This window comes from Leishmania major, chromosome 30 (genome assembly GCF_000002725.2).
Source record: "Leishmania major strain Friedlin complete genome, chromosome 30".
Taxonomy (NCBI): Eukaryota; Euglenozoa; class Kinetoplastea; order Trypanosomatida; family Trypanosomatidae; genus Leishmania; species Leishmania major.
The window spans coordinates 225001-250802 of record NC_007271.2 but is presented as its reverse complement, the minus strand read 5'-3'; the positions used below and the strand labels follow the sequence as shown (position 1 = coordinate 250802).

Below are 25802 nucleotides of genomic sequence, written 5' to 3'. Positions count from 1 at the left end.
CGCGTGATCAAGCCGAAGAAGAGCGTTTCGCTGCTTGTATGGGTGTGTGCTTCCTCTGCCTCTCTCTATGCCGCCGCTGCTGTTTGTTCTGTTGTTTTCCTCTCACATGTGGAGTAGGGCCCTGCACCTCTATGTTCTACGCCCATGAAGCGCTGGCGCCAAGAGAAAAATCGCACCAGCAGCTGCTTGTTTGGCGGTCCATGTAAGGTTGTGTGAATCTATACGGAAGCCCTGTCACGCACGTTTCCCCTGCCTCTTGGCCAATCCAGAGACGCAGTGTCTATATGCACATATACTCTCTTCTTCCTTTACTTGCGGTGTCGTGTGTTCTATTGTGTCGTTGATGCACCGCATCAGGAAGCAGTGATACGAAGCGGCGCATTGCTTAATGTGTCGCTGCTCCGCGGCAGACAACCACAATGCGAAGTAGCGTCGAAGGAGCAGAAGCTCCTCTCTACGTCGAATGACCTCCATACGCGTAGCTGCGGTCGAGGAAAGGGAAACTCTCCTGGAATGCGTGCGCAAGACATCCTGTAAGACCGCGGACGGCGAGAACGACTCACTCTGCGTCTCAAGAGGAGCAACCGTACCTGTGCCGAAGTTCGCTTCGTGTTCAGAGCTGCCCTGGCCCTCGGGCCTCGAAGACACGTGAGATACCACGGTAGTGTCCTTTGCGACTCCGCCGTGATCTTGGCTATAGCAGCTGCCGGCCTTACTCTTGCTCATTTCTCCCTCCGAAAGTTGCAACGCTGCGGTAGAGGTGCTTTGCTCACGAAGACGCGCAAGTCGCTCAGTATGGAGTGATGGCCCACGCGGCACCGTTGAGCGGAAGCTGCGTGAGTCGGTGTGCTTGGCATTTTTACGCGATTTCATCTGCACCTCTGACGCTGGTGAGCGGTCGAGGCAGGTCCGCTGCTCCTTCCTTTCGCTCAGGCGCACTTCACACCTCAGGAAGGCGCTGTCGCGCGATCGGGCAGTTTCTCGGCCAGGGACATTCCCGGAGGCACGATAGAGAAACTCCCGCACGAGTTCCAGCGTTTCCGCGTCCGGCGTGTCAACCTTGGCAGGCGCTATGCATACAGAGGAAAGCGGTAGGCCCGGTCGTACGTCTACATCTAGAGTCTCCCACCAACTGCGTTGGACAGCATCCATGACCTCTTCACGGTCCACCAGGTACGCATTGACCCAACCTTCTTTTACAGCGGCATCGTTAGCCTCTACCGACATACTCTGACTTGAGGAAAGAACAGCTTGCCGGGCCAGCTTTTTCGCGGGTCCGCAATCCGTCCCTCCAGTCCACTCAGCTGCCTCGACATGCGGGGCCACTTTCCTTCCGAAACGTGTGTGTGCGCCCTCCTGTGCAGTTGATAGCGTCGCCCTTTTGAACTCCATGCCGACAGGAAGTACCTGGGTAACGGCGAGATCAAGCTGCTGTAGTCCACTCGCCGAATTCGCCGCGGCTGCAGAGCCGGAACCGCATTCCCGAAAGCTCCAGAATCCGGACATGGAAGAAAAAGTCAGCAATGTACTTTCGAAGGAGGTGGGCCCATGCTGAATATCATGAAGGCAGAAGGAAGAAATACCAAGGAATCGAAAAAATTGCTGACTACGGCATCCTCCGCATCAACCCCTCCAGCGCGCAGAAGGCATCGGTTGGCGACCATTCTGGGCCACGCTAAGCGCGCGAGAAGTTCGCCTCATGCATGTCATACATCGAGACACACACGAACTTGTTGGAAAGTCGATGTTGACAACAAAGATGGGGAGATGCCATGTTGGCAACAATGAACCCGGAGAGCTATTAGGTTATTGCTCTTTTCGCTAAGTTCCCGTTTGAGCAATACAGGAAGAAGATACGATGGCGCGGACGAGTCTGCTCCAAAGACGCAGCCGCTCGAGTTCCACAGACCTCGACTAATCCGACCGTCACCGACAAACACAACACACGCGCGCCAAAAGATGCGGCAAGGAGCACAAGCGAAGAGAGATGGTGCAGCTTATCGTACTGGGATACCCGAAGCTCTGCTGCGGCAGTGATTCCCGATAAAGCGCTTGAGTGCAACCACGAAAGAAAAAATGCAAGTCCAGGCCCACCATATCCCAGCTGCTCCATTTCCCTCTCCACTGGCGCCCTACACACCACGCACCCCGACTCATCAGAGCTCAGTTCTGTGTGTGCTTGCTCACCGCCCCTTTTTTGCCTACTCCCCAGTGTCGCCACCGAGGATACGGAAAAAAGCATCGTCGGTTCTGCAAGCCGGGTCTCTCCTCTCCCCAGGCAAGGCGCATGAAGATAGGGAAATGTTACAAGAGAAGGTGAGCAAGAATGTTGATTGTGAAGATGTTTTCAACAAAAAAGGTCGACAAAGGTCATCCCCGCAGCAGCCGAGGGCTTTCTGAGCTCTGTGCCTCCTCTCCGCTCCCCACTGCAGCTCTGGAGCAGATAGCCGCCGGCCCTCTGAGTCTGAGCCGTTCACTTGGACGGTGCCGTCATAACTTCTACTGGCGCAAACTTGTACTGCGCGATCGGTGTTTTCATCTCAGTGAGTGGGCACAGGCCACACGGCACTGTTGCAGCACAATCTCTGTAGACCAGCACCAGGAGGACGGAAAAGGCAGCACAAAAACAAAGCCTGCTAGCCTTCGGTTTCCCTTTAAGATCCTGGAGAGCAGAGAAGGGCAAAGGGAGCACATCACGGCGCAGTGGCCTTTTGCACCGCCGCCACTATCTCTGCTGAATCGGAATCGGCGGGGATACTGCTCACGAACCAGTCCACAAGCTCAGGGCTCAAGTCGGGCTTGAACTTGTTAGGGTTGTCCTCGAGCGCTTTAAGTACTGCGGCACGCACTGCCATATCGTGAGTCTTGTTTCGATACGGGCAATCGGCCGGTGCTAGCGCAATGGCCACAACGGCCGTCAGCATTTGTCGCGGCGAAGCTTCTGCAGCATGTTTGAGAAGATGCTCTGGCAGCGTCTTGGCGAGAGCGTCGTTGGGAGGGACATCGTTCTTGGCAAAGGCGTTTTCAAGGCTGATGCGCAGCTCAGTGAGAGTACCAAAGTGACGACTGTACAGCGCCTCGCAGGCCGCGGCGCGGATGCTCTCGTGATCCGTTCCATCCTCCGGCATCTCACTCTCTTGGGGGGAAATCGCCTTTGCAGGCCGAGGCGGTCGCACTCCAACACTGCAGTTCGCAACGACAGTAAGAATTTCAGCGGAGGGCAGCTTCTGTGTGGATAGCGATGCCATCAGCCGTGCCAATGCTCGGAATGGAATGGTGCGGAATGTCATGAGCTGTATGAGTGCAGCGCACATGGTCTCTTGAATCGCGGAGGGAAGCTCGACGTTGGAAGCGTGTGCGTAGTTCCAGATGCGCGTCGCACTTCTAGCTCCCACAAAAGCGCTCACCTTCTCCAAACGTGCCATCAGTGCCCTGTGAAGCTCCTCGACAGCCGCCGTCAACTCGACACTCGGCTCACTGACCTGCTGTCTAATGTGGAGGATTGCGCTCATCAGTTCCCCGACCTGATCATCCGTGTGGAACTGCACAGTTTCTGTCACGCGAGCGAGAAGTTGGCCAATCTGCTTCTGGGAGGCGTCCAAAAACGGTGCGGCGCAAAGAAGAACGATGGCCTCCCGTGAGTGTATCCCGTCCACCCCTGCAAGAGCGCGTGCCAACGTCTCGTGTGCAATCTGCTTCCACTTCGCATTGTCTCGCGTTTGCATTGAGTGATGATGGAGGACAGACGCCAGTGTAGACAACTGCTGAACCGGCATCGAGGAGACACACGGCTCGAGATGGGAGAGGAGATCGTCCTGCAGCTTTTCATTCTCCTCGACTCCCAAGCGCTGAAGTGCCTGCAGCACCATAACTACTTCCACGGGTGCCATTTCGCGCATCACAGACTGCACAGCCGGCATGACCTCACTGATCATCACTTGCTTCGCCTCTGGGGGGGAGATGAGACCCAACGCGTTCGCGAAAAGGGCTACATTCTGAGGTGAGACGCCACCGATGTTGCTTCGCATCCATTGAAACGCCTGCTCCACCGCCTCCATCTTTGCTGGAACAGAGAAGGTGGCGGCGCAGTTGATCACGATGGCAACAGACCGCTCGTCTTGGGTGGAGGGGTCGATGCGCGTGCGACGCAGAAGCCGCCGAGCCTCTTTTGTAATCCCAAAGCGCTCCTTTGTGTCTTTTGCTTTCTTGTAATCATGCTTCATTCTCAGTAGCCTGTCTGCATCCTGCGTGAGGTACTGCTCCTTGCCACGCCGCGGTGCCGATTGGCGATCGTCGTAGCCCTGGTTACGATCATCGTAGTTCTGTCGACGATTGATGTACCCTTGCTGATCATTGTCACGTCTTTGCGGGCGATCGACGTAGCGCTGCTGGTGATTTTCATAGCTCTGGTTGCGGTTCTCGTATCCACGGTCGCTGCCGCCGCGGTTGCGCGAAACATCGTCGCGGTTTCCGTACCCGCCTCCTTGCTGCTGATAATGCTGCTGGCCAGGAGGGGGACCGCCGTCACCGTAGCCGAACCGAGGGCCACCACCGCGGCCTTCGTAGCCCCCACGCTGATGGAGCACAGCACACGCGCCTAGCACCGTGCTGTATCCCCGAGCCCGGAGTGGCGCGCCGGTCAGTGTCGCGCACCGCTGCAGCATCTAATCCTTCGCAGCTCGTTCCCTTTCTAGGCTTGTGATATGCGACCTACGGTGCGAGTACCCTTGTGAAGACGTTGAGAAGGCCAAAGAAAAGAGAAACATCTGCATGCTTGAGCCGTGTACGCAAGAAGGGTGGAAAGAGTTGCATACATTGGTGTGTGCATGTGGGTGTTTGTTACCGCACATCGATGTGCATGCACACCATATTACGTGATTGGCCTCCAAACGCCGTGCGCGCCACTCTGGAGGAAACGTCGTGACGACAGGCTCATGCGAGAGAAAGTGGCGAGGAAGGAGTATCGGTGCGGTCCCCATTTGGAGGAAAAGGGTCCCAAGAGCAGACCACTCAGGGATGAATGGCCGCGCAGGTGATGAGGGGGATGCAAGGCCGCCGTGTTCTCCTGTGTCAGTCTTTCTGTTTCCGAGTTCGCAGAAGATGCTACCAACCACGCACTCTTGGCAAAAAAAAGAGAAAATGCAATGTATCCGTGCCCATAGTAAATCCGCTAGCATGCACGTCTTTGAAAATAAAATAAGAAGCATGAAAAAAAGTAGATTTGTTTAAAACCGCCCATACGAACACTTGGGCAGGGCCCAAGAACTCAAAAACAGTAGACAGGCAATGATAAAAGCAGCAGTGATCAATGAGAAGCACTGGCGCAGGAGGCCACACGTGCTACTTGCGCGTATTTTTTTTTTGCAGGCGCTGTGTTTCAGAGCATCGTAACGAGTGTATTCCGAAGCCATGCGACTCGTGGACTATTTCCCTGTGTCCGACTCACTCTGAAGCCCCTCCAGGTATCGCTTGTGAAACTCCATCCGCTCCAGGTGGGTACCGGGGCGTTCCCGAAGCAGCTCCAGAATCCACCCATCTAAGAAGCTGCACATGGCCATATCGCGCATGTACTTATTATCGTCGATTCTCTTTGGTTGGAAATCAGCTGCTGAAGTGATCTCTGTCCCGTTCATAATGTCCTTCACTATGCGGAGACAGAACTCTGTGAGATTAGCAGGGTGGTGGGTAAAAATGTTGCGACAGATCATTTCATAGAAATCGACAATGCTGGCTTGGCGAACATAATCTTTCGCCCCTTGGATCGACTGTGCATCCTTCGTCCACTCTGGAGCATCCATCTTTTACCGCTTCAAGCCTCCACTGTTGCGAGATGCTGTCACTGTGGTGGCCGTTGACTGAGATACAGAGGCAATCGAAGCCCCTCCTCGAGCGATTTTCCTCTGTGTGTACGAGTGTGTGGATAGGTGAGTTTGTGCGTACGTTCGATAGAACTCCTACTCGCCAAATGTGTCTCCCTGCGGTGGCACGCAAAAGACGCAATGCAAAGAGCAATATTGTATCGAGAACTAAATCCTGGAAACGCAATGCACACAGTAAAAGCAATGATGAGCAAGGATCCGTCGAGGGGCTGTCGCACTTGTCTGCGAGATAGGAATGTTTGTTTGTTTCACGGCAGGATATCTGAGGAGAGAAAAGACCAGCTTGCTCGAGGCAGTGACACGAGAACAGAAAGGACAAAGAGTAGACAAAGCGCATCAAAAGGAAGGTGACCGCAAGAGACCCCGCCCTTCTGCAGCAAGCGCCCACCACGCCTCGGTGTTGGCCGCATGAATAGCCGTATAAGAGACTCTGGTGCTCTCTGCTTTGTGTCCACATCGGCCAAGCTGGCACAGCTCCGAGGACCAGTGTCACACAAACATGGAAATTATGCCAGTACCATGACTGCTTCTCCTCGGTGTCTACCAGCTTGACCTTAGACCACTCTCACCACCACATCACTCGATGGCAGCTGTTCCTGTTCCGAAGGACAAGAGGGCCACGTCCACGCGGAGGCACACGCGCATACGCAAAAAAAAAGGATACGTATGTGGTGTACAGATGAAAGGTGGTGAGGAAGTGTCAAAATAAGCAACGGCAGGCCTGTGTGTTCACTTGTCGGCTATGCTGCTGCAATGTACCGTAGTGTCAAGTTCTTTTGTGCCGTGCGGTGCCGTGTCCTTTACGTTTGGGGGGTTTTGTTTGCTTTTGGAGCCTGATGTGCACCGCACCTTGTTTGAGGAAAATGAGGTGACCGAGACACCAAAAAAAAAACGGAAAGGAAGTGAAAACAAAGAAGCAAACACGCAACCGGAGCAATTCGTTGTGTCGTCGCCGATCTCACTGACTTGCCGGGGCACCGCGGCCACGACCACGTCCGCGGTAGCCGCTGTAGCGCCTCAAACCGCCTCTGCCGCCGCGCTGAAGGTTGTGATCCATGGCGCCTCCTCGTCTGGCTGGCTCCAGGGTGTCGTAGATACCTATGTCGGCGTTGAGAGACGCTGTCAACTCAGCCTGCTGCCAGTTCATCTGCCCCAGGTGGCGATTTCCGTGGAACGAGTCCGGGTCCGGGTCGTCCCATAAGTCGGTCGCATCTCTGGGTGCACTGCGCCCCTCGTCACGCCCGCGGTAGTTTGGCCGACGTCCGAACCGCGCGTCCAGCATCTTCTCCATCGCGTCCTCATGATGTCCACCGCCGCCGCGTCCACGGCCTTCGTTGCCACCAGCTACGGCAACATCCCCTCCGCTGCCACCGCGACGACCGCCTCTGTCACTCCCTCTCTCTCCGACCCGCTCACCACCACCACCGCGGGTTGGGGGTCCACCGCGTCGACGAGAGCCGCCGCGACCACGGCCACCACCCCTACCGCTCCTCGAACCCCCGCGGTCGTCGTCTGCCGGAGCATCGCGACGGTGGACGTAGTCGTGGTATGGCGTTTCCTGCGGCCTGTCCAATGGCGCCGAGTAGAAATGGTCCTCCGGGTTCTCCTGAGGAGGCGGGCTGGGAGGCGCTGGATTCTCATATCGCAACCACGGCGTTTGCTGTATTGGCATTGGTGACACAATGGGTGGAGACACAATTCGCAAATTCGGGCTTGGGCTCCCAGTCGTCTTGCGAAAGAGAATCTTGGAAAGGTGCACAGCCTCGTTGTAAACCCGGTGCGTCTGCTCGTAGTGCTCGATGATGCGCTGCAGGACCTCCTCGATACGCTCGTTAATTATTGTCTCGGCTACCTGTGTGTTCTCCCAACATAGATAGGTGAGAGCTTTGAGTGCATGCACAGTTAACTTCTCCGTTGTCAAGTGCGCCCGCATTGCGTTCACAATCAGCGGAATCGCCCCATAGTCGGCGAGTAGCTGCCGATTGCTTTCAGAGTTGAAGGCAAATTGAGAAATGGCACGGCAGGTCGACTTCTGCAGAAGAGCGTTGTTGCTATGTGTGCGCATCGCTTTCAGAATCTCTGGAATGGCGTCGACAGCGACCCGCTCCTTGATTTCCGTGTTCCACGCAAGCGTCCCTAGCACAGAGCACCCAAGCTCCAACATCCGAAGTCGCTCAAAGTTGTCCATGGCGTGGGTCACACATTGTACGCCACCCAGCTCGAAAATTTGCTGCTGTGCGACTGTGTTGTCAAACGCAAGTGCGCTGAGGCCGCCACATGCGTTGAGTTGCACCTTTGGACTGGATTTGTGGGTGCGCATGGCCGCCAGTAGCAGCGAGACACCGCCAAGACGGGTCACAGCTCGATTGAGGTCAGTGTGCTCGTACGCCAAGTGAGCCAGTGCGTTGCACGCCTCCTGCTGCACCAGTTGAATCTGCGGAAAGCGCTTCATCGCTGCGATTACGGCATCCGCCCCGAAAAGCTGATAGAGCCGGTCCTTGTTTGACGGCGAGACTAGGGACAGCGTCACAATTGCGCGGCACGCCTCCTCCTGCACCTCGCTGATGTTCTCGTGCCGACGCATGGCGGCAACAATTTGCTCCAACGCCGCTAAGGAGTCCGTCAAGGAGACATTGCTTATGTTGGCCAGCGCACGGCACGCATGCTCCTGCACCTCGTGGTTGCTGGGGTGGTTACGCATTGCATCTACAACCACCTTGTAGCCGTGGTTCGCCGTGATCTGAGCAGCGTTGTCCTCGTTCGTCCACGAGAGGTACGACAGGGCCACGCACCCATGCATTTGTGCACGGTCGTAGTTCGGGTGCTGCGCCATCCCGCGGATAATAAAGGTGATCACCCCTTTGGCGCTCATCTCATCGCGGTAGCACTCGCTGTTGAATGCGACTTGCGCAAGAGCGCGACACGCATTCTTCACGAGGCCAGAGCTTGTGTAGTGCTCCTCTAGGGCCTTCATAATCACCTGTACGCCTCCCAGTCGCACCACATCCGCCTTCAGATCACTGTTCCAGCACATAGTGCCAATAGCGAGGCATCCGTTTTCTTGCAGTCGCGCCTTTTTGCCGCGACGCATGGAGTCCAAAATCAGAGCGACACCGCCATTGTCCACAATGACCTGCTGACCAGTCTGGTTGTTGAATGTCAACCCAGACAGTGCAGCACATGCCGACATGAGCAAGTCCTCATTGTCTGGGAACTTTCGCATGGCGTTCAGTACCAGCAGCAAGCCTCCCGACTCCGTGATGCTCGTCGTGATCGTTTCTGAGTCAAACGAGAGGTACGAGAGGAGACTGCACACCTCCTCTTGAATGGCGGCGTTGCCTTGGTACACGCGCATCATCTCCAGCACGCGCGGCACACAGCCGGTGGTGTAAATCTTCGCCTTCATCTCCTTCACGTTGATGGCGACACTGCACAAAAAGTGGATGCACTCAAAGACAACCAATTCCGACTTGGTGTTGTTAAAGAGAGACAACACACAATCCCAGTCAATATACCGAGATCGCGGAAGGTTGCTGAACACGCGCAGCACGTGGCCGCACAGCATTTCAGACTGCTGATACCGAGCCAGCGCATCCGCCAAGTACATCACGACAGGAGAGTCGGCGTCGACCATATTCGCCGCCCCAGAGCTGGTAACATTTGCAGCGATGCGCGCGACGTACGTGGTGATTTCTTCGTTTTTAATGTGCTCGTGCAGCACTCCCTCCAGCACAGTGATGCCTTTCGCGTCGACGAACTCCTGACTTACACGCGGGAACCGGTCAGGAAGTTCTTTGTAGTAAGAAGTGAACTCTGCTAGCGTACGAGTCACGATGCGGACAATAGTGGCATCACTGCAGTGGTTCTGCAGCGCGTTGGTGAGCTGCGTGATACCGTCTCCGATGTCGTACAGGTTGAAGTGGGATAAGAGAGTAGCAGCAGCGAGGACACTCCTGCTGTCGTGGGGATTGTTGCGCAGGGCATCCGCGGCGACCTTCGGCACCTCAAACTCAGAGAAGAGAGACACCGTAAAGTCGTCCGTGCAGTAGTGATGAATGAGCGCGCACACCCAGCGAGAAAACTCGGGCCAGTTGGCGTGCTGCCGCGCGATTCTAACCACGTTTTCCACCATCTCCTCCACCTCATCCGGCGACAGCTGCGAGCTCACACACGTCCTCAGCAGCAAGGTGACGTTCTGCGCAGCGCTACTCTCCGTGGATGTTTGGAGACGATTCTGCAGAACGGCCACACGCCTTGCAGCATCTGGTGCCTGTGCACATATGATGGTGTACTCTGGTGTGTCAACTCCTTTGAGATTAAGCTGCTGCATGGGAGAGCCACACACCATTTGATCGAAAATGTCCTCCATCCTTGTCGACGCTTTTTATCACTTTCCAGACTGACAAAGTGATGCCGCTCAGCGGAGGCGTGAGAATGTGACTTCGTAGGGAACCCAACAATGCTTTTCTTTGCCTTTGCTTTCCTTCGCGCGCACCAGTCGTCTTTGCCTCCCTCCTTACCGTGGTGCTGTAAGGGGATTAACAAGGCGAGCGCTAGCGCAGGAATGGCGGAGCACGGAACCAATACAGGTGTAAAGAAGAACACTTCAAAGTGTTCAGTACGTTTAGTAATATCAAGAGTGAGTAAATGAGGTGAAAGATGGTTCTTTTTCTCTTTTGCTTCGTTCTAGCTTCGCTGTGTGGTGTGGAAGCGGCGTGAGGAAGCGAAGAAAAGCAATCGAAAGCTCACAAACTTATAAATAATCAAAAGGAGGCCGCAAGAGAAAACGGTGCGAGTGGAGTCGGAGCATGGCATCCCATTGGTCACTGTCCAGAAGTGATAACACACAAAGGCGAGCATTTCCTACTGACGTCAAAGCCATCGCTAGGCGCGCTCACCTCGAGCTTCTCTTAGCGTTTCATCGCTGTGACGGTTTCTTTTTGCTTTGATTGGGTTACAGCGAAGGCGGCGAAAGGCTTCGGCGAGCTGTCGCTCGATACCTTGAAATCGTCAGACATATATATCTGAAACAGGTGCACCAGAGACCAATACGATCGCGCAAGCCTAAATAATTGGGGCCCGAGAAAAGGGACGGAGCTACAGAAGAAGTGGATAAAGAAAAGATCGGAAGAGAGCATTTTGCCGTTGTCTTTTCGCTGACGATAGTCGCCGTTGATGCCCTCAAAGACAAAAAAATTCTCCTAGAGGCCCCTCCCCCACTGCTAAGCTTACTTGATGGCGCGCACGTCGTTCATCTCGTTGCTGTGATCCACAAGCATGGCCTTGGCGAGCCTCTCAGCCAGATCAGGTGACTTGAGGATCGAAACAACGGCGAGCGCAAAGTAAATGGCGGTGCCGGGGCCGCGGCTGGTGAGACAGTTCTCTGACTTCACAACAGCTTTCGTGGAGTGCTTGACAGAAGAGGGCAGCTTATCCTCAAAGCCGGGGTAGCAAGTGACGGTATCCACACCCTCCAGCAGTCCCATAGGAGCAAGGGCGACGGCGGGAGCAGCGCAGATTCCGCCGTACAGTTTTTTACCCGCCCGAGCATTCTGCAGAATCTTCTTCAGCGCTTCGCTGTTGCCGAGATGGACGGCTCCTGGCATGCCGCCGGGAAGGAGTACCGCGTCGTATTCGACTCCAGAGACTTCTCCAATCAGAGCATCACACATCACATTCACTCCGTGCGCCAGCGTAATGGACTTTGACTCCATCACAGAAGCGAGTGTTACCTTGATGGCAGCGCGAGAGAGGACGTCAGTAATACTGATCAGCTCGATGTCCTCGGAGTGATCAGCCGCGACGACAAGAACATGCATGGTGCTTGGTTACGAGTGACTATACCGGTCAAAGTGAAAGATGAATGTCTCGAAAGCGCCAGAGGAGCCTGACGAGAGAGAGAAAGCAAAAGCCATATTGGAAAGCGCAGACAGTGAGCGGAAGAGCCTCGAGAAACTGGCGAGTGAGCCCATAGGATGGGCCCACCAGCCTGCCCGCATTACGAGCCGACATACCGCCACTGAAGAAAAGCATGCGTTGGAGAATGCGCATTCAGAGCAGGCGAAACAGCGTTGCGAGAATGCTGACGGTAGAACACATCAAAAGCATAGACATGTTAACTGCTCACTGGCATCTCTTTTTATGAACACGCCACGTTGATTATGGCGTGGCTTTCAAAACGACAGACATGTTTCCGCCAGCTGGAAGGACGTAAACACAGCACAAGTGGCCCTTGCCGTTAGGTTCTGTGAGCGGAACCAAATGACCTAAAAGATGAACAACATCCCCCACGCCAACGCTCTCCTTCGCAAACGCAGACAGTGATGCCCCAACTGTCCGAATCACTATCCCCATGGATGTTTGCATCTGGAAAAACGGAACATCGTACCGAACAGCAAACTCGACACAGTTAGTCGCCTCACTCACTCCCGGAAGCGCTACGCTGACGCTTGTTGGTGGCTCGGTGACAACTCCCACTAATGTTACTACTGCGGAGCATCCTGAGTGACGCAGCACCGGCAGGCGATCCAGCTCTGCTTTGCTGTCTTCCAGCGCTACAAATTCTTGAGGCGACTTTTCCTGAACCAATTCAGCTGAGGACAAGAACGTCTTTGCCGCCTTCGCAGGTACATACTTGGCGCTCGAGACAGCGGCTGTCGTCCGGCTGCTTTCGTTCAGCAGAGCATCAAGCTCCTCAGTCGCATCCCTCAGCTGACGACGTAGCCGTTTATGCTTTGCTTCTTCAAGCCGCACTTTTGTGTCCGAAACTGATGGGACGGTGTTAAATGAGCTGGTTGGCATGCCACTGGACTCAGCCATTTTTGGTGACTCGCGCTTCTCCGCATGGACGGATGTGTCGCAATTTTCGATCTCGTCGAAGACAGCATTTAGCGGATCACTGTGGTCCGCAGCATGATTCAACACTGAAGGAGCTTTTATGCCGTCCCACCGAACCCAGCGAGCCTGTGAGCTGCACTTGCGCACGCGCCGCAAGAGCATTTCTGTGGCGAGCGAGATTTTCTGGGCTAGACGTTGGAGCACTAGGAAAAAAAAAGAGTAAAGACGAGAGGAAGTAAGGGGGAGAGGCATAGGTTTTGCTACAGCGTTACGCCACCAACGACGCTTAAGAAGCCGTTGACTCAAGAGTATGGGCGCTACAAGAAGTCATAGTCGCTCTCAATTCATTTGACAGGCCAGAAGCCCAACACTCCATTCGATGAGAAAATCAAAAACGCTACAGGGCTGGCTTGTCTTCAATATTGTTGTGTGTGTTTCGACTGTGAGCTCAAGGCAACTTATTTGGGCAGCAAACCTGCCTTCACGTAATCCAAACGCTGCTTCTTCGTAAGCATTTGATCATCGATGAGGTCCATGCGCGGCTTTGTCAACGTGTTCATTTCCTTGCCCACATTCCATCGAGAAGGGCTGTTCAGCTCGAAAACGGATGGAAACGACTTGACTCTAACCTTTCCTCCGCTAGTGGCATGTTGAAGGGTGTACACCTGCCGCTTTGAGACAAAGAACTTTCCTGTCCAATCGCCAGTTATGTAATTCTCCTCGGGAAGAAAAAAGGACTGGCTCTTCGCGGTCATGTAACTCCAAAAGTACGGAGCGTTCAGGTTCATTGCCTGAGTGTTCTTGATGTGCGGCCTACGGTGGAACGGAAACTTACGTTGTCCCCTCCGAGCTAGGTAGAAGCCGAAAGTAGACTTGGCAATTTTCAAAAACCGCTTTTGCACCCCAGACACCGCGGCGGCAGGGCTGGGAATGTGCGCCGCTGGCGCGACGGCAGACGCACAACGGCGAAGCATCCTCACGGAGGTTGTATGTCGCAACTTTCAGCTGAGTCGCAGTATTGTGAAGAGAAAGTTGAGAGAGAGAGGAGAGTGTGTCCCGAGCAAACGGCAGCGAAAACAAGCATCTGACATGAAGCACTGCAGAAGGCAAAAGTAAGAACGAAGAAAAGTCAGTGCCGGCGTAAACCCTGGTTTTTTGTTGTTTTCGTGGCTTTTGAGATAATGGAATGTGATGGCAATATGGGTCCCGGTAGCAAAGTGGATCAGGCAAGGAAAAGATGTCCTCTTGCACTGCCGCGCGTAATGCACCCTTAGGGGTCCTCACTCAACCCAACTTGCGCACGTCGCAAAACCGACCCGTTCATGTCGTATCCGTTTTTGAAAATCTCGGCAACACTGCCCTCTTTAAGAGAAGGTGTAGATGGTGCTGTAAAGAGCTTCTCTTCCTTTTCCTTGTCAAAGGTGGCACCAACCTCGGTGTGCATTTGCGTCACTCCATACCGCTTCAGAACTTTCAGCGCAACTTCCTCTGTGAGCATCACACCAGCGAGGACCGCAGCCTCGCTTTTAGGTATGGAAGAATTTCTCTGCGTGTACTTCACCACTTTGTTTGTGACCACTTGCAGGGCATCGCAAACATCCAGCATATCGCGTGCAAAAGATCTGACTGCATCATTATGCGCCTGCTTTGATTGCTCCTGGGTGGCCTTTCGAATGTTTTCACATGAAGCAGCAGCGTACAGATTTTCCGATCGAAGTTGCTGAATCTGCCTTTTGCTGTCGCAAAGTTCTGCTCTCAAGGCTTCGTACTTGCCCTTGAGCTCCGCAACAGACAAGCCAGCGGTGTTTTCTTCTGTGCAGCATTTCCTTTGTGCTACGCGATGTGAGCAGAGGAGAGGCGCCACGTGTGCGCTAACTTGTCTGTGCATTCTCTCGTGCAGGTCCTTAGGGGTGTGTTCTGAAGCAAAAAAAAAGAGGAAGCCACACACGAGGGAAGTGGAAGTGGGAGTGCAAATGGAAGCAAGCGAGTACTGCACCAGGATGTCATGAATCAGTACCCTGTGGTCGAATCTCGCTCCCATAGTGAAAACACAGACAAAAACCGACTCAAGTAAAGACCCGGCTTCGTATTTCTTGCGTTGCTACTCAATACCTGCATTCAAGTACGTTTTTCGAAACTGCATTCGTTCGCCTTTGCTGCCGCAGTTACTCAGGTTCCTGTTTCGGGTCTTCAGATACACCGCAGTGAAGATCACAAGTGCTAATAAAATATGTGACTAGCAAGAGAATCAGGATCAAAAGGAAAAGTGACAAGTTCACTAGTTCCACATAGGCCGGGGCGTATCCTCGATGCTTGCTAGCTGAATGGGAGGAGCAGTCTACTGCTCGTCGCAGCAACTCACTTCAAATCCTGTTTTATTCTTAGAATCGCTCATCTCGCTAGCACACAAATACACGTAAGGCACACGGAACTTGAAAAAAAAAAGTGTCTGCCGTGTGCGTGCCCTGTTTCTCTCCAGCTTATCACAGTGTTAGCCCCCAATATAATATATCAGCCTAAGAAATAAAACACTTTCTGCTCCAAGACCCTCTCACTTGGGGGACCGCAGCGCAATGTGAACCTTTAGCGGTTAGAAAGAAAAGCTGCGCAGCATCATTGGGCACTGAGAGAACGACGTTTTGAACAGCACGAAAAACAACCCATCAAAGCGAAAAAAAGTTGCCGGCTCACCTCAGCGTTGTACTTTACGGATGTTGAGAAACACTGACCTGAGCTGCGCGAAGAACACGGCTCTTGAGAGTGTAACCATCCTTCAAAACATTGGAGATTGTGTCGGCAGGAGCCGTCTCAGTGGCCGAAGTGCTCACAAGCGCATCATGCAAGTTGGGGTCGAACTTTGTACCTACCGTGACGCCCATCTTCTCAATGCCGTGTTTGCTGAGGTTCTTGAGGAGAACTTTGTGCGAGAGCTTGACGCCAGTGAAAATGGAGCACAGAATCTTGTTTTCATTCAGCTCAGCCTCTGAAAAGGCAGAAAACGCCTCCACACCCTTCTCAAGCGTGTCTGCAACTTCCAGCATATCCTTACCGAATGAGCTGATCCCGTAAAACTTGGCCTTCTCCACGTCCTCGCGACCGATGCGGCGCGCGTTTTCAGCATCTGCTGCGCGGTACAGAATCTCCTTCTTGAGTTCCTCAATCTTGGCCTTGGACGCATCAAGCTCTTTCTCCAGCTGCTTGACAGCGGCAGCGGACACAACCTCCTCGGTGCCAGTCGATGGTGCTTCTTTCTCCTCAGCACGTTTCTCAGACTTGGCGTCAGTAGAGCACCAGCATTGGCTAGTGTACGCCACCGCGGAAGCACGAGCGACAAGTCCCCTTCGAAGTGACAGAGCTTTCATTTTAGATGATTCTTTTTATGAGTGTGTGTGTGTGTGTGTGTGTAACTGTGTGAAGAGTAACAGGATATTCCTAGCAGCTTCATGGAACGGGGAGAGCAGCAGAAAGATGAAAGAGTTGTGCAACAAAAAATAGTTTTCGTAAATTCTTTCGCTGGCGCATCCCATGCGCCCTCTTTGCGCCTTGAGCCTCAGTATTCCGCCGACCAAAAAAGAACATGATCCGAGAAGACTAATATGCAGAGGCAGACACCACTCTCCCCACTTAAAAGGCTTCTATTTCCACTGCTAAAGGAGATCGATGCTTTCCCTTTTGTTTTTTGTGCTTCCTTCGGTGAACTTTGCTCATTGTGGCACTGGTTATGGGGAAAAAAGACTTGTGAATACTAGGGAGGAAGTAGTGCATCTAATTCCCCCATCTCCACTGGTGTCATCCACGACTCTTTTCGAAGAAAGCACCACGCGTAGCGAAAATGACGCATCTGGTCTTTTGTCACGAAATCAGCGTTGCGGATGCCTAAGTCTGTCCGCTTCAAAAACAATGGTAGAGATGTCATGAATGCGTAGTTCAGCGTTTGAATAGAAATGTCGGAGAACAGGGGTGTTCGAACGAGTGTTTTTTTGTCCAGTACAGAAAGAGACACTGAAGTTCCACGGCAGTTGAACTGACACAAAAGAGGCAAAATAGGAGGGTTGTCTTTGAATGGAATCTCACCGAGTCGCTTTTTGCTCTCGATCAGCAATACAGAGCAGCTCTCCCCATCGAAGAATTCGATTTCGGCTTTCGACATGGCGCCCTGCGACACGGAGCCACAAGCTTCGAAAAACTCCGCTAGTGGCGCCGACCGATTCGCCGCGCCCTTCAGTTCACACAGAAGCCCGTCGCCGGGTTCGAGGTGGTCATGAATCTTTAGCTGAAGGGTGCCGCCAGCGCTCGGCATCAACCTCCATGCAAGCTCTACGCGCTGCAGTTCACGGAGAAACTCTTGCCATGTTTCCAAGAACAGCGGCTTTTGCACAAAACCATAGCGTTCAAAACAAATGCTCTTTGCATCCTCATCGTTCGCCACATCAAACATCGGCGGAGACGGGTTTCTCTGAAGGCGTTGACGCCTCCTGCCAAACTGAGGCGTTGAGCGTGCGCTTGGTATCGTAGTCGATGGCCCTACAACGACGTGGCGTAACAGCCGAAAGTAAGGCGACGTGATGAATCGCCGCATTTTGTTGACAATTTTGGCGATAGCTGCGGGGATTCTGAAGAAAGTGAGAGAGAAACATTAGATAGGGACGCTGAAAGTGAAGTGGGTGTCGCTTGCTCGCATAGAAAGAGGTCATCACCCGTGGATAAGCGGTTTCTCTTCATGCCCGCACGTAAAGGTGGCCCTAACACTTCTGCGGATTACAATTTAGTGTGAATGCAAAGGTTGCAACAAGCTTGACCTGTCGAAAACTGATGCCGGTAGCCCAAAACACCAAGATGACGCCGAAGCTTGCCGCGCCGCTTCAGCTACCTCCCCCTCCCTACCTAAACCCTTCCTCTTTCATCCTAGCGCACGCAAAGCCCCAACCGACGGTCACCGCGAGGAAGTCGTTGACGCCGACTTCCAGAACCTGCAACACAGTGCCCTGAAACAAGTGTGTTTTCCACCAAGCCCCAAACACCACAAAGCCCCCCCCCCATGCATCAACCCCCCTGGCAAACTAGCCCCGCAACCCAGATGAGAAAAGGACACATCCACGACACCGTTGCAACAAAATAAGTTCTCTTTTCCCCATTTCTCAGCACGGCCCCCTTTTCTCGAACCCAGCCCCCACCCCCCCCACCCCCTCGGTGCCCCACGAGGCCCCTTTCACACCAATCCAAAGAATGAGGGGCGATGCCGCGCTGCAAAAAAAAAGCCGATAAATACGACTGGGCGGCCAGGCCTAAAACAGCCGAAAGAGCGCTTATTAGAACGCCTAGACCTCCAGTGAAGCCTTCTGAGCAGTGCGATGCGTAAATCTGTAAGCGCATCCCACACTCGAATTCCGGGGCAACATAACCTTTTCCGAGCCTTTTCCGAGCCTTTTCCTCAAACATGAGTGTGGGCTCCCTATGGGCCAAGCAAAAAGTTCAGCCTCCAAAATCCAACACCAGCAGCAGCCAACAGCTCTTAAAAAAAATTGAAAAGCGTGTTTATTGTACCATCATCAGTGGGTTTTAAAAGTTTGGCCGGGTTTTGGCGAACCCTTTCCGCCGCATGGCGGGCCGTCATCCCTGCCCCCCCCCCCGGCAGCCCCCCAAGGCCCAAGACCGCTTCTCCTTGTGCCGGGTAAAAAAACGCAAAATCCCCTGCTGTGAAAAGTAATTTCGTAAATACCCCTACGGATTTTCAGACGATCTTCACCATTTTGCTTGGGTAGAATTCCTTCTGTTTCACACCCGCCAGCGTCGAAACGACTTACCACCAGAACAAAACACGAGCTTAAATCTTCAAATAAAATATCTGCCCACACATATTCTCGTTTTTTTACCCTGGTTTCGCACAGAAACCAGCTCGAAGAAACGGTTACCGGAGAAGCACCCCGAGCCCAAGCACATTTTTTCAAAAGCAGCCACGTCTCTAAAAAACCGGCACCACTCTCTTCCAAAAGTTGAAATCTTTGGTTTTCCGTTTGTATGTGTACAAAGCTGTTTTTTCTTCTAGGCCTATTCAAAAAACTCGAAAACCACGCATCCTATCACGCTGCCGGACCGCGAAACCTTCGACAAAATAAAGCTGCGAATAACTTTGCATTCTGCTTCCCAAGCCCTTGCAAGCCGGCAAACGCAGAAAGACGGAGAAACCAGCGAGAAGGCAACCGCTAGTCTTCTTAACCATTAGGGTCATGCAAAAAAAAAAAAGCAACGGCACACACCTCTTTTTAAAGACGTTTTAAACGAGCAGGGTTGAAAGCCCAGCCCCCCATAGAAACAGGAGACAAAAAAGCACCCGGGAACAGCCGCACCCTGAATTCGGTGACGTGTTGCGATCCTTTACCAAAAAACACTAATCTGTTTTTGCGTAAGCTTCTGAACCCAAACTCGTTGGCAAAAAGTGGGTTTAACTGCCATTTACACACCCCCCGCGCCCTCGGAAAAAAAAAGCACGCGCCCTTTGCCACAACCCGTGGAAAGAAAACATGCCGGGCTCTTCCCGCGCGGCCCTTCGGCAACGCCACCGCAACCAACATCTTTTTTTAAAAGAGGCGCCCACAAGCGTTATTTACCTTTCACCAAGTGTGCCAAAAGGCTGCTTTAGAAACGCCCTGGCCCAGTTACGGGGGCGCCAACCTTTCCAAACCCCCCAATCAAAAAAAAAAAACCAACGGGCGCCCCCGCACTTCCAAATGCATTACGCTGAAAGCCCTGATGAAAAATTCCAGTGGTTTATTTCGTTTTTACAATTTAAAGTGGCGGAAAGAAAGGAGAAACCCCATCTTGGCTTTTTGCCTTTTCCATCGTATGGGCGGGGCCAATTTTTCCACCGTGGCTGGGCGCTTCTGTGCGAATCCCTTCGGGAACTGGGCCCCAGCGTCGATGACAAAACGCCGCTTTCACGTCCCTGCATTTTTCGAGCGCAACACATTTGTGTCAAGGCTTTTGCGTGTGGGGGGGGAAAAAACGGGGGCCCGCGGCCCTTCGCAACCCGGAAGGTGCGGGCTTCATTGGTGGCAAAGGGGGATGTAACCGGGAAGGGGCAAACTGGAAAAAAAATGACGGCAGAAAAAAGACTAGCCAGGCTAGTTTTTTTTCGGGCCTGGTTTCTTTCCCTGCGGCGCCATCTGTTGCAACGAAAAAAAGCGATTTATGTATTCTTAACATTCTTTGTGTGTGGCGGCTTCTGGATGCGGCAAAGGTGCCGGGGCGTAGTTTCGTTGCTGAAAAAAAGTTTTGGTCACACGGTTTTGCCTGAGGAGCGGTGACAAAAGGCTTTGTTGGTTGCAAAAAAGTGGTCTTCTCTGCTGATAGCATCTTCTGCTGTTTTTGTATGATTTTTCTGTCAAGGGGGGTTGGTTTTCGTTGTTGCGCGCTTCGCTGGTTCGACAGGCCAGGGGTTGAAAAACACAAGGTTTTTAAATCGGCTATCAAAGTACTGTGCGGAAAAAAAGGAAATGTCCCAAAGGGCTTTTTGAGCCGAAGACGGTCGCTGGGGGCCGGGTTGAGAGTGGGGGCGTTTTGCTCCCGGCATAATCACACCAGCGGGTTGTACAGAATTCTTTTTTTCTGTTCTGTTTTGCGTGTCATTGTTTGAGGGCAAAGCTGTAAACGCAGTGTTCCGCAGGGCATATTCATGAAAGCATTTGGAATACAGCCGTCGCTTTGGCACACCAAATGTTTTTGAATTTCAGTAGCGAGAGTCAGCGCCCACATTGGGCGGGCGTTGGATTATAAAGGGGGGGGGGCGTTTGGAATTTCCAGCGCGGCAGGGGGGGGTGATTTTTCGTTTGGCCCCTCTGTTTTTAAACCTCGGGCTTTATGCTGTTGTATCTGTAAGCTTTCATATGTGCGCATTTGAAACTTGCGAACTTTTCTTTAAACATCTTTCGGCGGTTGTAGCGCCAGGTTTTGAAAGAGCTCACGGTGAGCACCGCTAGCGCGCAGGCCCCCTGGCAAAGAACGGTCCTATTCATTATTCCCTTCCCAATCTCTGACTAAAGAAACCTTTCTCTGGTGCATAGAAAATAGGTTTTTTCGTAAAGCAGTGAGCATGTTTGCCCTACTGGCTGTGTTTTCTTTGTTTCTATGGTGGGCGAAGGCGTTGGCATGTGTCACCTGTGCTGGGTTTGGCCGCTGACAAGTGAGGGTAATCGAAGAGAACCCGAAAAGGGGCCTTGGATCAGGCAGCCTTCAAAGAAAATGGTCTGTGATTTGGTGGGCGGTGGCGGGGGCAATAGGGGCATGGCAAATGCGTTGCGGGTTACGAAGGGGCAACCCCCGGTTCTTTACAGTCGCCTGTGTTCTCTTTATGAGAATTGTTTTGTCCTCAATGTGTAAAAAAAAAAATTGCTTTGCGTGTGCGGAGGAAGCTCTGAGAATGCGGCTGAACGATTTGTCGAATAGCGATAGGGGTGCTTTGGGTGTTACATCGAAGCAAGACCGTATCGATGTCTCGTCGTGGTTCTTGGAGGTGAGCTGTTCGATTTCCGAAGCGCCGGTCAGGCCCTTGGTGGTCTGGCCATGTGGCCCGCATGTGGGTTTTGTCGTTTAAGAAATTTTTGCCCGGAGAAAAATATGCACTAGGATAAACGGTAACGGACTGCAGCATCTAGCTGGAAGACGTGTGTCTCGCTTCCTCAGGTGTCATTTTCGTGCTGCGCAGGGTCGAGGCGATATTCAGAAACCTCAGTAATGCAGAAGTTCGTACTCTCAGTGTGTGAAATTTGGGGGGGGGGTCGAAGTGTGCGCTTCAGGTCAAGCATTTGTGCCAAGGGAATAAGAACTGGGATCCCTGGGCCAAACGGATCTTGGGAGAGGGGGGGGGGGAAGGCACACCGCCAAGCTCAGTTTGCGGACATGAAAATGAGTTCTGCTGCTGCAATGAACTCCGTTGACCAGCGAAAAGCAAGATCTTTCTTTTCTCTGCGAGTGCGAGGCTGACTTCGACCTGGCAGTGACAGAGGCTTCGTGTGGCGCTGGGGGGTGGAGATACGTGTGGGTCCGATTTGGTCGCGGCTGTTAACTGAGGTCCTAGCGCTCTGCAGCTGAGAAGCCGATGCGCCGTTGGCGGCGCTGCTCATAGACTTTCTTTAGGATGAAGTCACAGCAAACAGAGCAAACGCTTTATGTGTTTTTTTTTTTTTGACGGAGCAGCTAGGGTTTGTCTTGGATTCCAGCATGAGTTCCGACACCAGCCTGAGTGCGAAAAGCGAAAGTTCTCTCTGGTGGAAACTGGGTGGTAGTACCATTCCATAGGACTGCTTGCGCCTGAGACGCACTGCGGACAGGTTCAGCAGCGTTCTTTGCAGGCAGATTTTGTATCCTTTTGCCTCTTTCTATAGCCATATCTTTTCTCCCTCTTTCTTTTTTTTCGAGCCCTTGCTCTGTTGTCGACTGGACTACCAGAACTCCAGAAAGTAAATCTTACTACAACTTGTAGGCGAAATGGACGCTATTCATATTTTGAAGGAAAACGCACTGCGGCTGGTTTCGGCTGGGCAGCCCATTAGCGCGCTCCATTTGGTCGAGGTACTCTGCGAGCTGCAGCCAGACAGCGACGAAAACCGTTCCTTGAAGATTCGATGTCTTTACGAGCTGCGTGAGTTTGACAGCGTGTTAAAGCTAGCCAAGCAGGTGACTTTTGCGTGCGATCAAAACAGCGAGGTGTTTTTGCTGGCTGTGAAGGCTGCATTCGAGCTTGGGGATCTCAAGACATGCGTTCAGTACGCAATGACTCTCATCAACGCTGATTCATCGAAGGTGGTTGCGATGTGCTTTGTAGCCAAAGCTGCTGAACTGTCCGGCGATCCCGCGAAGGCTGTGCGTTTTTACAAAATGGCTCTTGAGGCTGACCCATTTTGCGGCGAAGCATTCAGCGCACTGACAGAGCGTCATCTTCTAGATCGCTGGGAGATGCTGAAACTGATCGATTCACTTTGCATACCAGCGGAGGTCGAAGTCTATCGAAGCACTCTGAAAGCACGTATCGGCTCTGATTATCTCACACCTGGTATCAGCGGTGTGCCTCGGACGCTGGTGCTGCTTGCTGGAGCGAAAAAAGAATATGAGAGCAACAATTTGCGCCAGGCACTCTCGTTGACGACAGAAATTCTGGAGGTGGAACCCTATCACCGCCAGACATTGTGTCTGCATCTGTGCATCCTTGTGGATTCAAAGGCAACACCACTGCTTTTCGAAAAGGCACACTTTCTTTCGAAGAACAAGTGCTACACGGAGCTGGCGGTGTACGCAATCGGGTGCTTCTATTACTCCCTATCGAACTACGAGCGAGCGGGGCGGTACTTTAGCCGCGCAAGTGAACTAGACTGCTATTTCGCTGAAGCGTGGGTTGCATACGGTCACTGCTACGCAAAGCTGGAGGAGGGCGAGCAAGCTCTGAATGTCTATCGCCGCACGATGAACTTTTTTCCTGGGCTGAACGCGTGTTGTACGTACGTTGGTATGCAGTACAGTAGGGTTAACCAGCGCTCCGTTGCGCGGTGCTTTTTTGAGGAGTCACTGCGAAAAAACTCCATAGATCCCCTTGTGCTGAACGAGCTGGGCGTTCTGGCTCTTGCAGAGGATAATCCCAAACAAGCACTGGAGCTATTTCAAAAAGCGTACGACAGCCTTCCGAATCGTGAGAATCCATCCGAACACAGCGATTGCATCCTGTTTAACCTGGCCACCATGTACCGTAAGCTGGGCCGCTACGAAGCCGCCATTGATTACTACAATCAATACGTCAGAAGCCGACCAAATGCCAGCCACGGTCACTGCGCTCTTGGCTTCACGTACCATCTCTCAGGAAACATCAAGGCTGCGATCAGCTGCTATCACACCGCAGAGAGTATCAAACCAGACTCATTTTGCCGAGATCTGCTGCGGAGAGCACTCGAACTCGACTTTGGAGCTTGCGGAAGGCTCTCGTGGGATTCTGAGAGGCCGCATCTATCCTTCTCACCCGGAGAAGTCTCTTTTTCGACAGTTTCGCGAAGGTTTCGCTCTGAGTCGACCGCTGCAGACAGCGTAGCCGCCTCTCCACCACCTAGAGTTGGTCGCAGTTTAGATTTTCAGCATCAATGACATCACTACATGCGAAAATAAAATTACCTTCTCGATGCGATACCCCTCTTCTCGCAACGCATAATGCTGCTCGGTTCACACACTCGTTCTCAATACGGTGATGCCTTTACACTCTGAGCCCACTGAAGTGTCAAGGACGGCATGGTTAAATCTCGAGTGTGCTTAACTGCATGCCCTTTTTCTTCACCCTCACATCTTCTCCTTTTTCATCTTCAGGTAAATCATTTTGTTTGCTGCTCCGTGCTGCTGCTTTGGTGCAGATGGGCCTCTGTCTACACAATCTATACTGATATTTGCCACGCAATACTTTTGCTAGCGCATGCTTTTTTTTTTCATCTGAGGCGTCGATCAAAAAAGAAAACGAAAAAAAGCTCATGTAAGAAGTGGGCAGCGCTCACGGAGAAGTTTGATTTGAGTGAACTCTAAGTTTTCTCTTTGCGCGAAAAATCTTATTGCGAGTGCCAAGCCTTTCAGTCATGAACTGCTTTCGTGGCTTGTTCAAGGATAAAAAGAAAAAAACACGCAGGAGAGCTTCATCACATCAGGTCGCTCATCATTACCACGATGCCTCCGTGTCAGATGATAAGGCGAAGGAGGAGCACACGCACCAGTGTGCGCAGCTTCATACAGAGCAGACTTCTTCCCATGACAGGGAGGCACCTTCGGTGTCAGAACCCAACGAGGCTCTTCGACAACAGACCACTAGCGAATCTGAGCAAGTGTCAGAAATAGATGCTTGTCAGGCTCCCGCTCAAGAACAACGGCCACCTCTGCGTAAGTGTTTACAACCCGCATATCGGTACACCTGCGGAAAATTTTCGGAGACTATTTCACGCGAAGAGGCGATGCTGGCGCAGCAGTACAACTTCTCCAGCCCTTCTGATCGAACTCACGCTGAAGCTACGGCTAGTTCCACTCGCCGCAATGTGGGAGATTCCAAGAACGGCGAGTTCGCCTCTATTTTCATGCAGTTTATGCATGGCGCAGTCGATCAATAGGCGGTTTTACTCTCGCGTGCGCCTCTACCTAAAGAGTCGATGGAATCGGCTGTGATGAGAGTTTTTCCTTTGTTTTTGCTTTACCTGCTAGGCAGAAGTTCTCTAGTACATTTTCTTTGTCATTGTTGCTGCCATTAAGCTTCGAGAAGTCCATGAGTCACCCTGTAGCAAAAAAAAAGCAAAAGTAAGCAAGCACACTTTGTCAAACACTGCTCTGCTAAGCGGAGGGACCCCATGTCCCTCCGCTAGTTTCCCATGCGCAGACGCATTACGTGGGTGAAATACCTCTTGTCTCCTGGTTTTTGTGTGGCTTGGAGACAGGTTTTGCAAGCTTTATCTGCTCTGACCAGCCTTACTATCGATCTGCCTGAAAAGAAGCAGAATGATGCGCTATCGGCGCTTGCGTGAGAACGATATTCGCTTGCACGTGTTTCTTTGCCTCTCCTTTCTTTGAAGATCTTTGTAGTACACAATGCGTCACTCACTGAGGTTTCTCTCGGCCACGAGAGCGCATCTTGCCGACTACATTGATTACTTGCGGCAGGTAGACAAAGAGCTCCCCTCACTTCATGATATCTTTCCAAAGTCTAACGCAGTCGAGGATGTGGTCAAGTTTCACGGGTCTCTTTGTGCCGCCATGGAGGAGAACGCGTACCCTCTCATAGGCTTTAAGGTTCTACCTCCCGAACATGAGGCTATTACTACCCTGCGCGGTACGCAGCCTGTTTGTTTTCCCATCTTCTCGAATCTTTTCCAAAGAAAAAGTGTATCTGTCAAGCAAGATCGACTCCAGTACATAGAAACTGCGATATGCCTTGAGGTCAAACATCTGGAAGACTGCAGCACGGTGGACGAAGCTTCACTCAACACCGGTGCATTCTCTCCAAGTCTTGAGGTGTCTGGGTCACGGTTTCCGTTCTACGCACCAACACTGACTGCAATGGCATGCGATCTCGACGGATGC

At 52.6% G+C, this 25802-nt stretch overlaps 12 protein-coding genes across 12 annotated transcripts in view; 2 read left to right on the top strand and 10 right to left on the bottom strand.

Annotated features, from left to right (window-relative positions):
• Positions 1-234: 234 nt before the first annotated feature.
• LMJF_30_0790 (conserved hypothetical protein) lies at positions 235-1506 on the bottom strand (the record flags this gene model as incomplete). Its single annotated transcript, XM_001684620.1, has 1 exon — positions 235-1506. One exon carries the CDS (start codon positions 1504-1506, stop codon positions 235-237), a length of 1272 nt encoding a protein of 423 aa, XP_001684672.1.
• A 1187-nt stretch (positions 1507-2693) lies between these two features.
• LMJF_30_0780 (putative mitochondrial oligo_U binding protein TBRGG1) lies at positions 2694-4664 on the bottom strand (the record flags this gene model as incomplete). The annotated part of the gene is made up of 1 exon (XM_001684619.1): positions 2694-4664. The coding sequence occupies one exon, from the start codon at positions 4662-4664 to the stop codon at positions 2694-2696; it is 1971 nt and encodes a 656-aa protein (XP_001684671.1).
• Positions 4665-5423: 759 nt separating this feature from the next.
• On the bottom strand, positions 5424-5798 carry LMJF_30_0770 (conserved hypothetical protein; the record flags this gene model as incomplete). Its single annotated transcript, XM_001684618.1, has 1 exon — positions 5424-5798. The coding sequence occupies one exon, from the start codon at positions 5796-5798 to the stop codon at positions 5424-5426; it is 375 nt and encodes a 124-aa protein (XP_001684670.1).
• A 1039-nt stretch (positions 5799-6837) lies between these two features.
• Positions 6838-10011, bottom strand: LMJF_30_0760 (conserved hypothetical protein; the record flags this gene model as incomplete). Its single annotated transcript, XM_001684617.1, has 1 exon — positions 6838-10011. One exon carries the CDS (start codon positions 10009-10011, stop codon positions 6838-6840), a length of 3174 nt encoding a protein of 1057 aa, XP_001684669.1.
• A 1096-nt stretch (positions 10012-11107) lies between these two features.
• Positions 11108-11698, bottom strand: LMJF_30_0750 (putative 4-methyl-5(beta-hydroxyethyl)-thiazole monophosphate synthesis protein; the record flags this gene model as incomplete). The annotated part of the gene is made up of 1 exon (XM_001684616.1): positions 11108-11698. The coding sequence occupies one exon, from the start codon at positions 11696-11698 to the stop codon at positions 11108-11110; it is 591 nt and encodes a 196-aa protein (XP_001684668.1).
• A 340-nt stretch (positions 11699-12038) lies between these two features.
• On the bottom strand, positions 12039-12878 carry LMJF_30_0745 (conserved hypothetical protein; the record flags this gene model as incomplete). The annotated part of the gene is made up of 1 exon (XM_001684615.1): positions 12039-12878. One exon carries the CDS (start codon positions 12876-12878, stop codon positions 12039-12041), a length of 840 nt encoding a protein of 279 aa, XP_001684667.1.
• Positions 12879-13174: 296 nt separating this feature from the next.
• LMJF_30_0740 (conserved hypothetical protein) lies at positions 13175-13690 on the bottom strand (the record flags this gene model as incomplete). The annotated part of the gene is made up of 1 exon (XM_001684614.1): positions 13175-13690. One exon carries the CDS (start codon positions 13688-13690, stop codon positions 13175-13177), a length of 516 nt encoding a protein of 171 aa, XP_001684666.1.
• A 296-nt stretch (positions 13691-13986) lies between these two features.
• LMJF_30_0735 (putative co-chaperone, GrpE) lies at positions 13987-14757 on the bottom strand (the record flags this gene model as incomplete). The annotated part of the gene is made up of 1 exon (XM_001684613.1): positions 13987-14757. One exon carries the CDS (start codon positions 14755-14757, stop codon positions 13987-13989), a length of 771 nt encoding a protein of 256 aa, XP_001684665.1.
• Positions 14758-15421: 664 nt separating this feature from the next.
• On the bottom strand, positions 15422-16078 carry LMJF_30_0730 (putative co-chaperone GrpE; the record flags this gene model as incomplete). Its single annotated transcript, XM_001684612.1, has 1 exon — positions 15422-16078. One exon carries the CDS (start codon positions 16076-16078, stop codon positions 15422-15424), a length of 657 nt encoding a protein of 218 aa, XP_001684664.1.
• Positions 16079-16461: 383 nt separating this feature from the next.
• On the bottom strand, positions 16462-17154 carry LMJF_30_0720 (conserved hypothetical protein; the record flags this gene model as incomplete). Its single annotated transcript, XM_001684611.2, has 1 exon — positions 16462-17154. One exon carries the CDS (start codon positions 17152-17154, stop codon positions 16462-16464), a length of 693 nt encoding a protein of 230 aa, XP_001684663.2.
• Positions 17155-22199: 5045 nt separating this feature from the next.
• Positions 22200-23840, top strand: LMJF_30_0710 (putative CDC16; the record flags this gene model as incomplete). The annotated part of the gene is made up of 1 exon (XM_001684610.1): positions 22200-23840. The coding sequence occupies one exon, from the start codon at positions 22200-22202 to the stop codon at positions 23838-23840; it is 1641 nt and encodes a 546-aa protein (XP_001684662.1).
• Positions 23841-25310: 1470 nt separating this feature from the next.
• LMJF_30_0705 (conserved hypothetical protein) overlaps positions 25311-25802 on the top strand; it is a gene marked incomplete at both ends in the record, with an annotated part of 798 nt that continues 306 nt past the window's right edge. Inside the window, one exon of the mRNA XM_001684609.1 lies at positions 25311-25802. This exon is cut by the window's right edge and continues 306 nt beyond it. Within this exon, the coding sequence (XP_001684661.1) occupies positions 25311-25802 (492 nt within the window).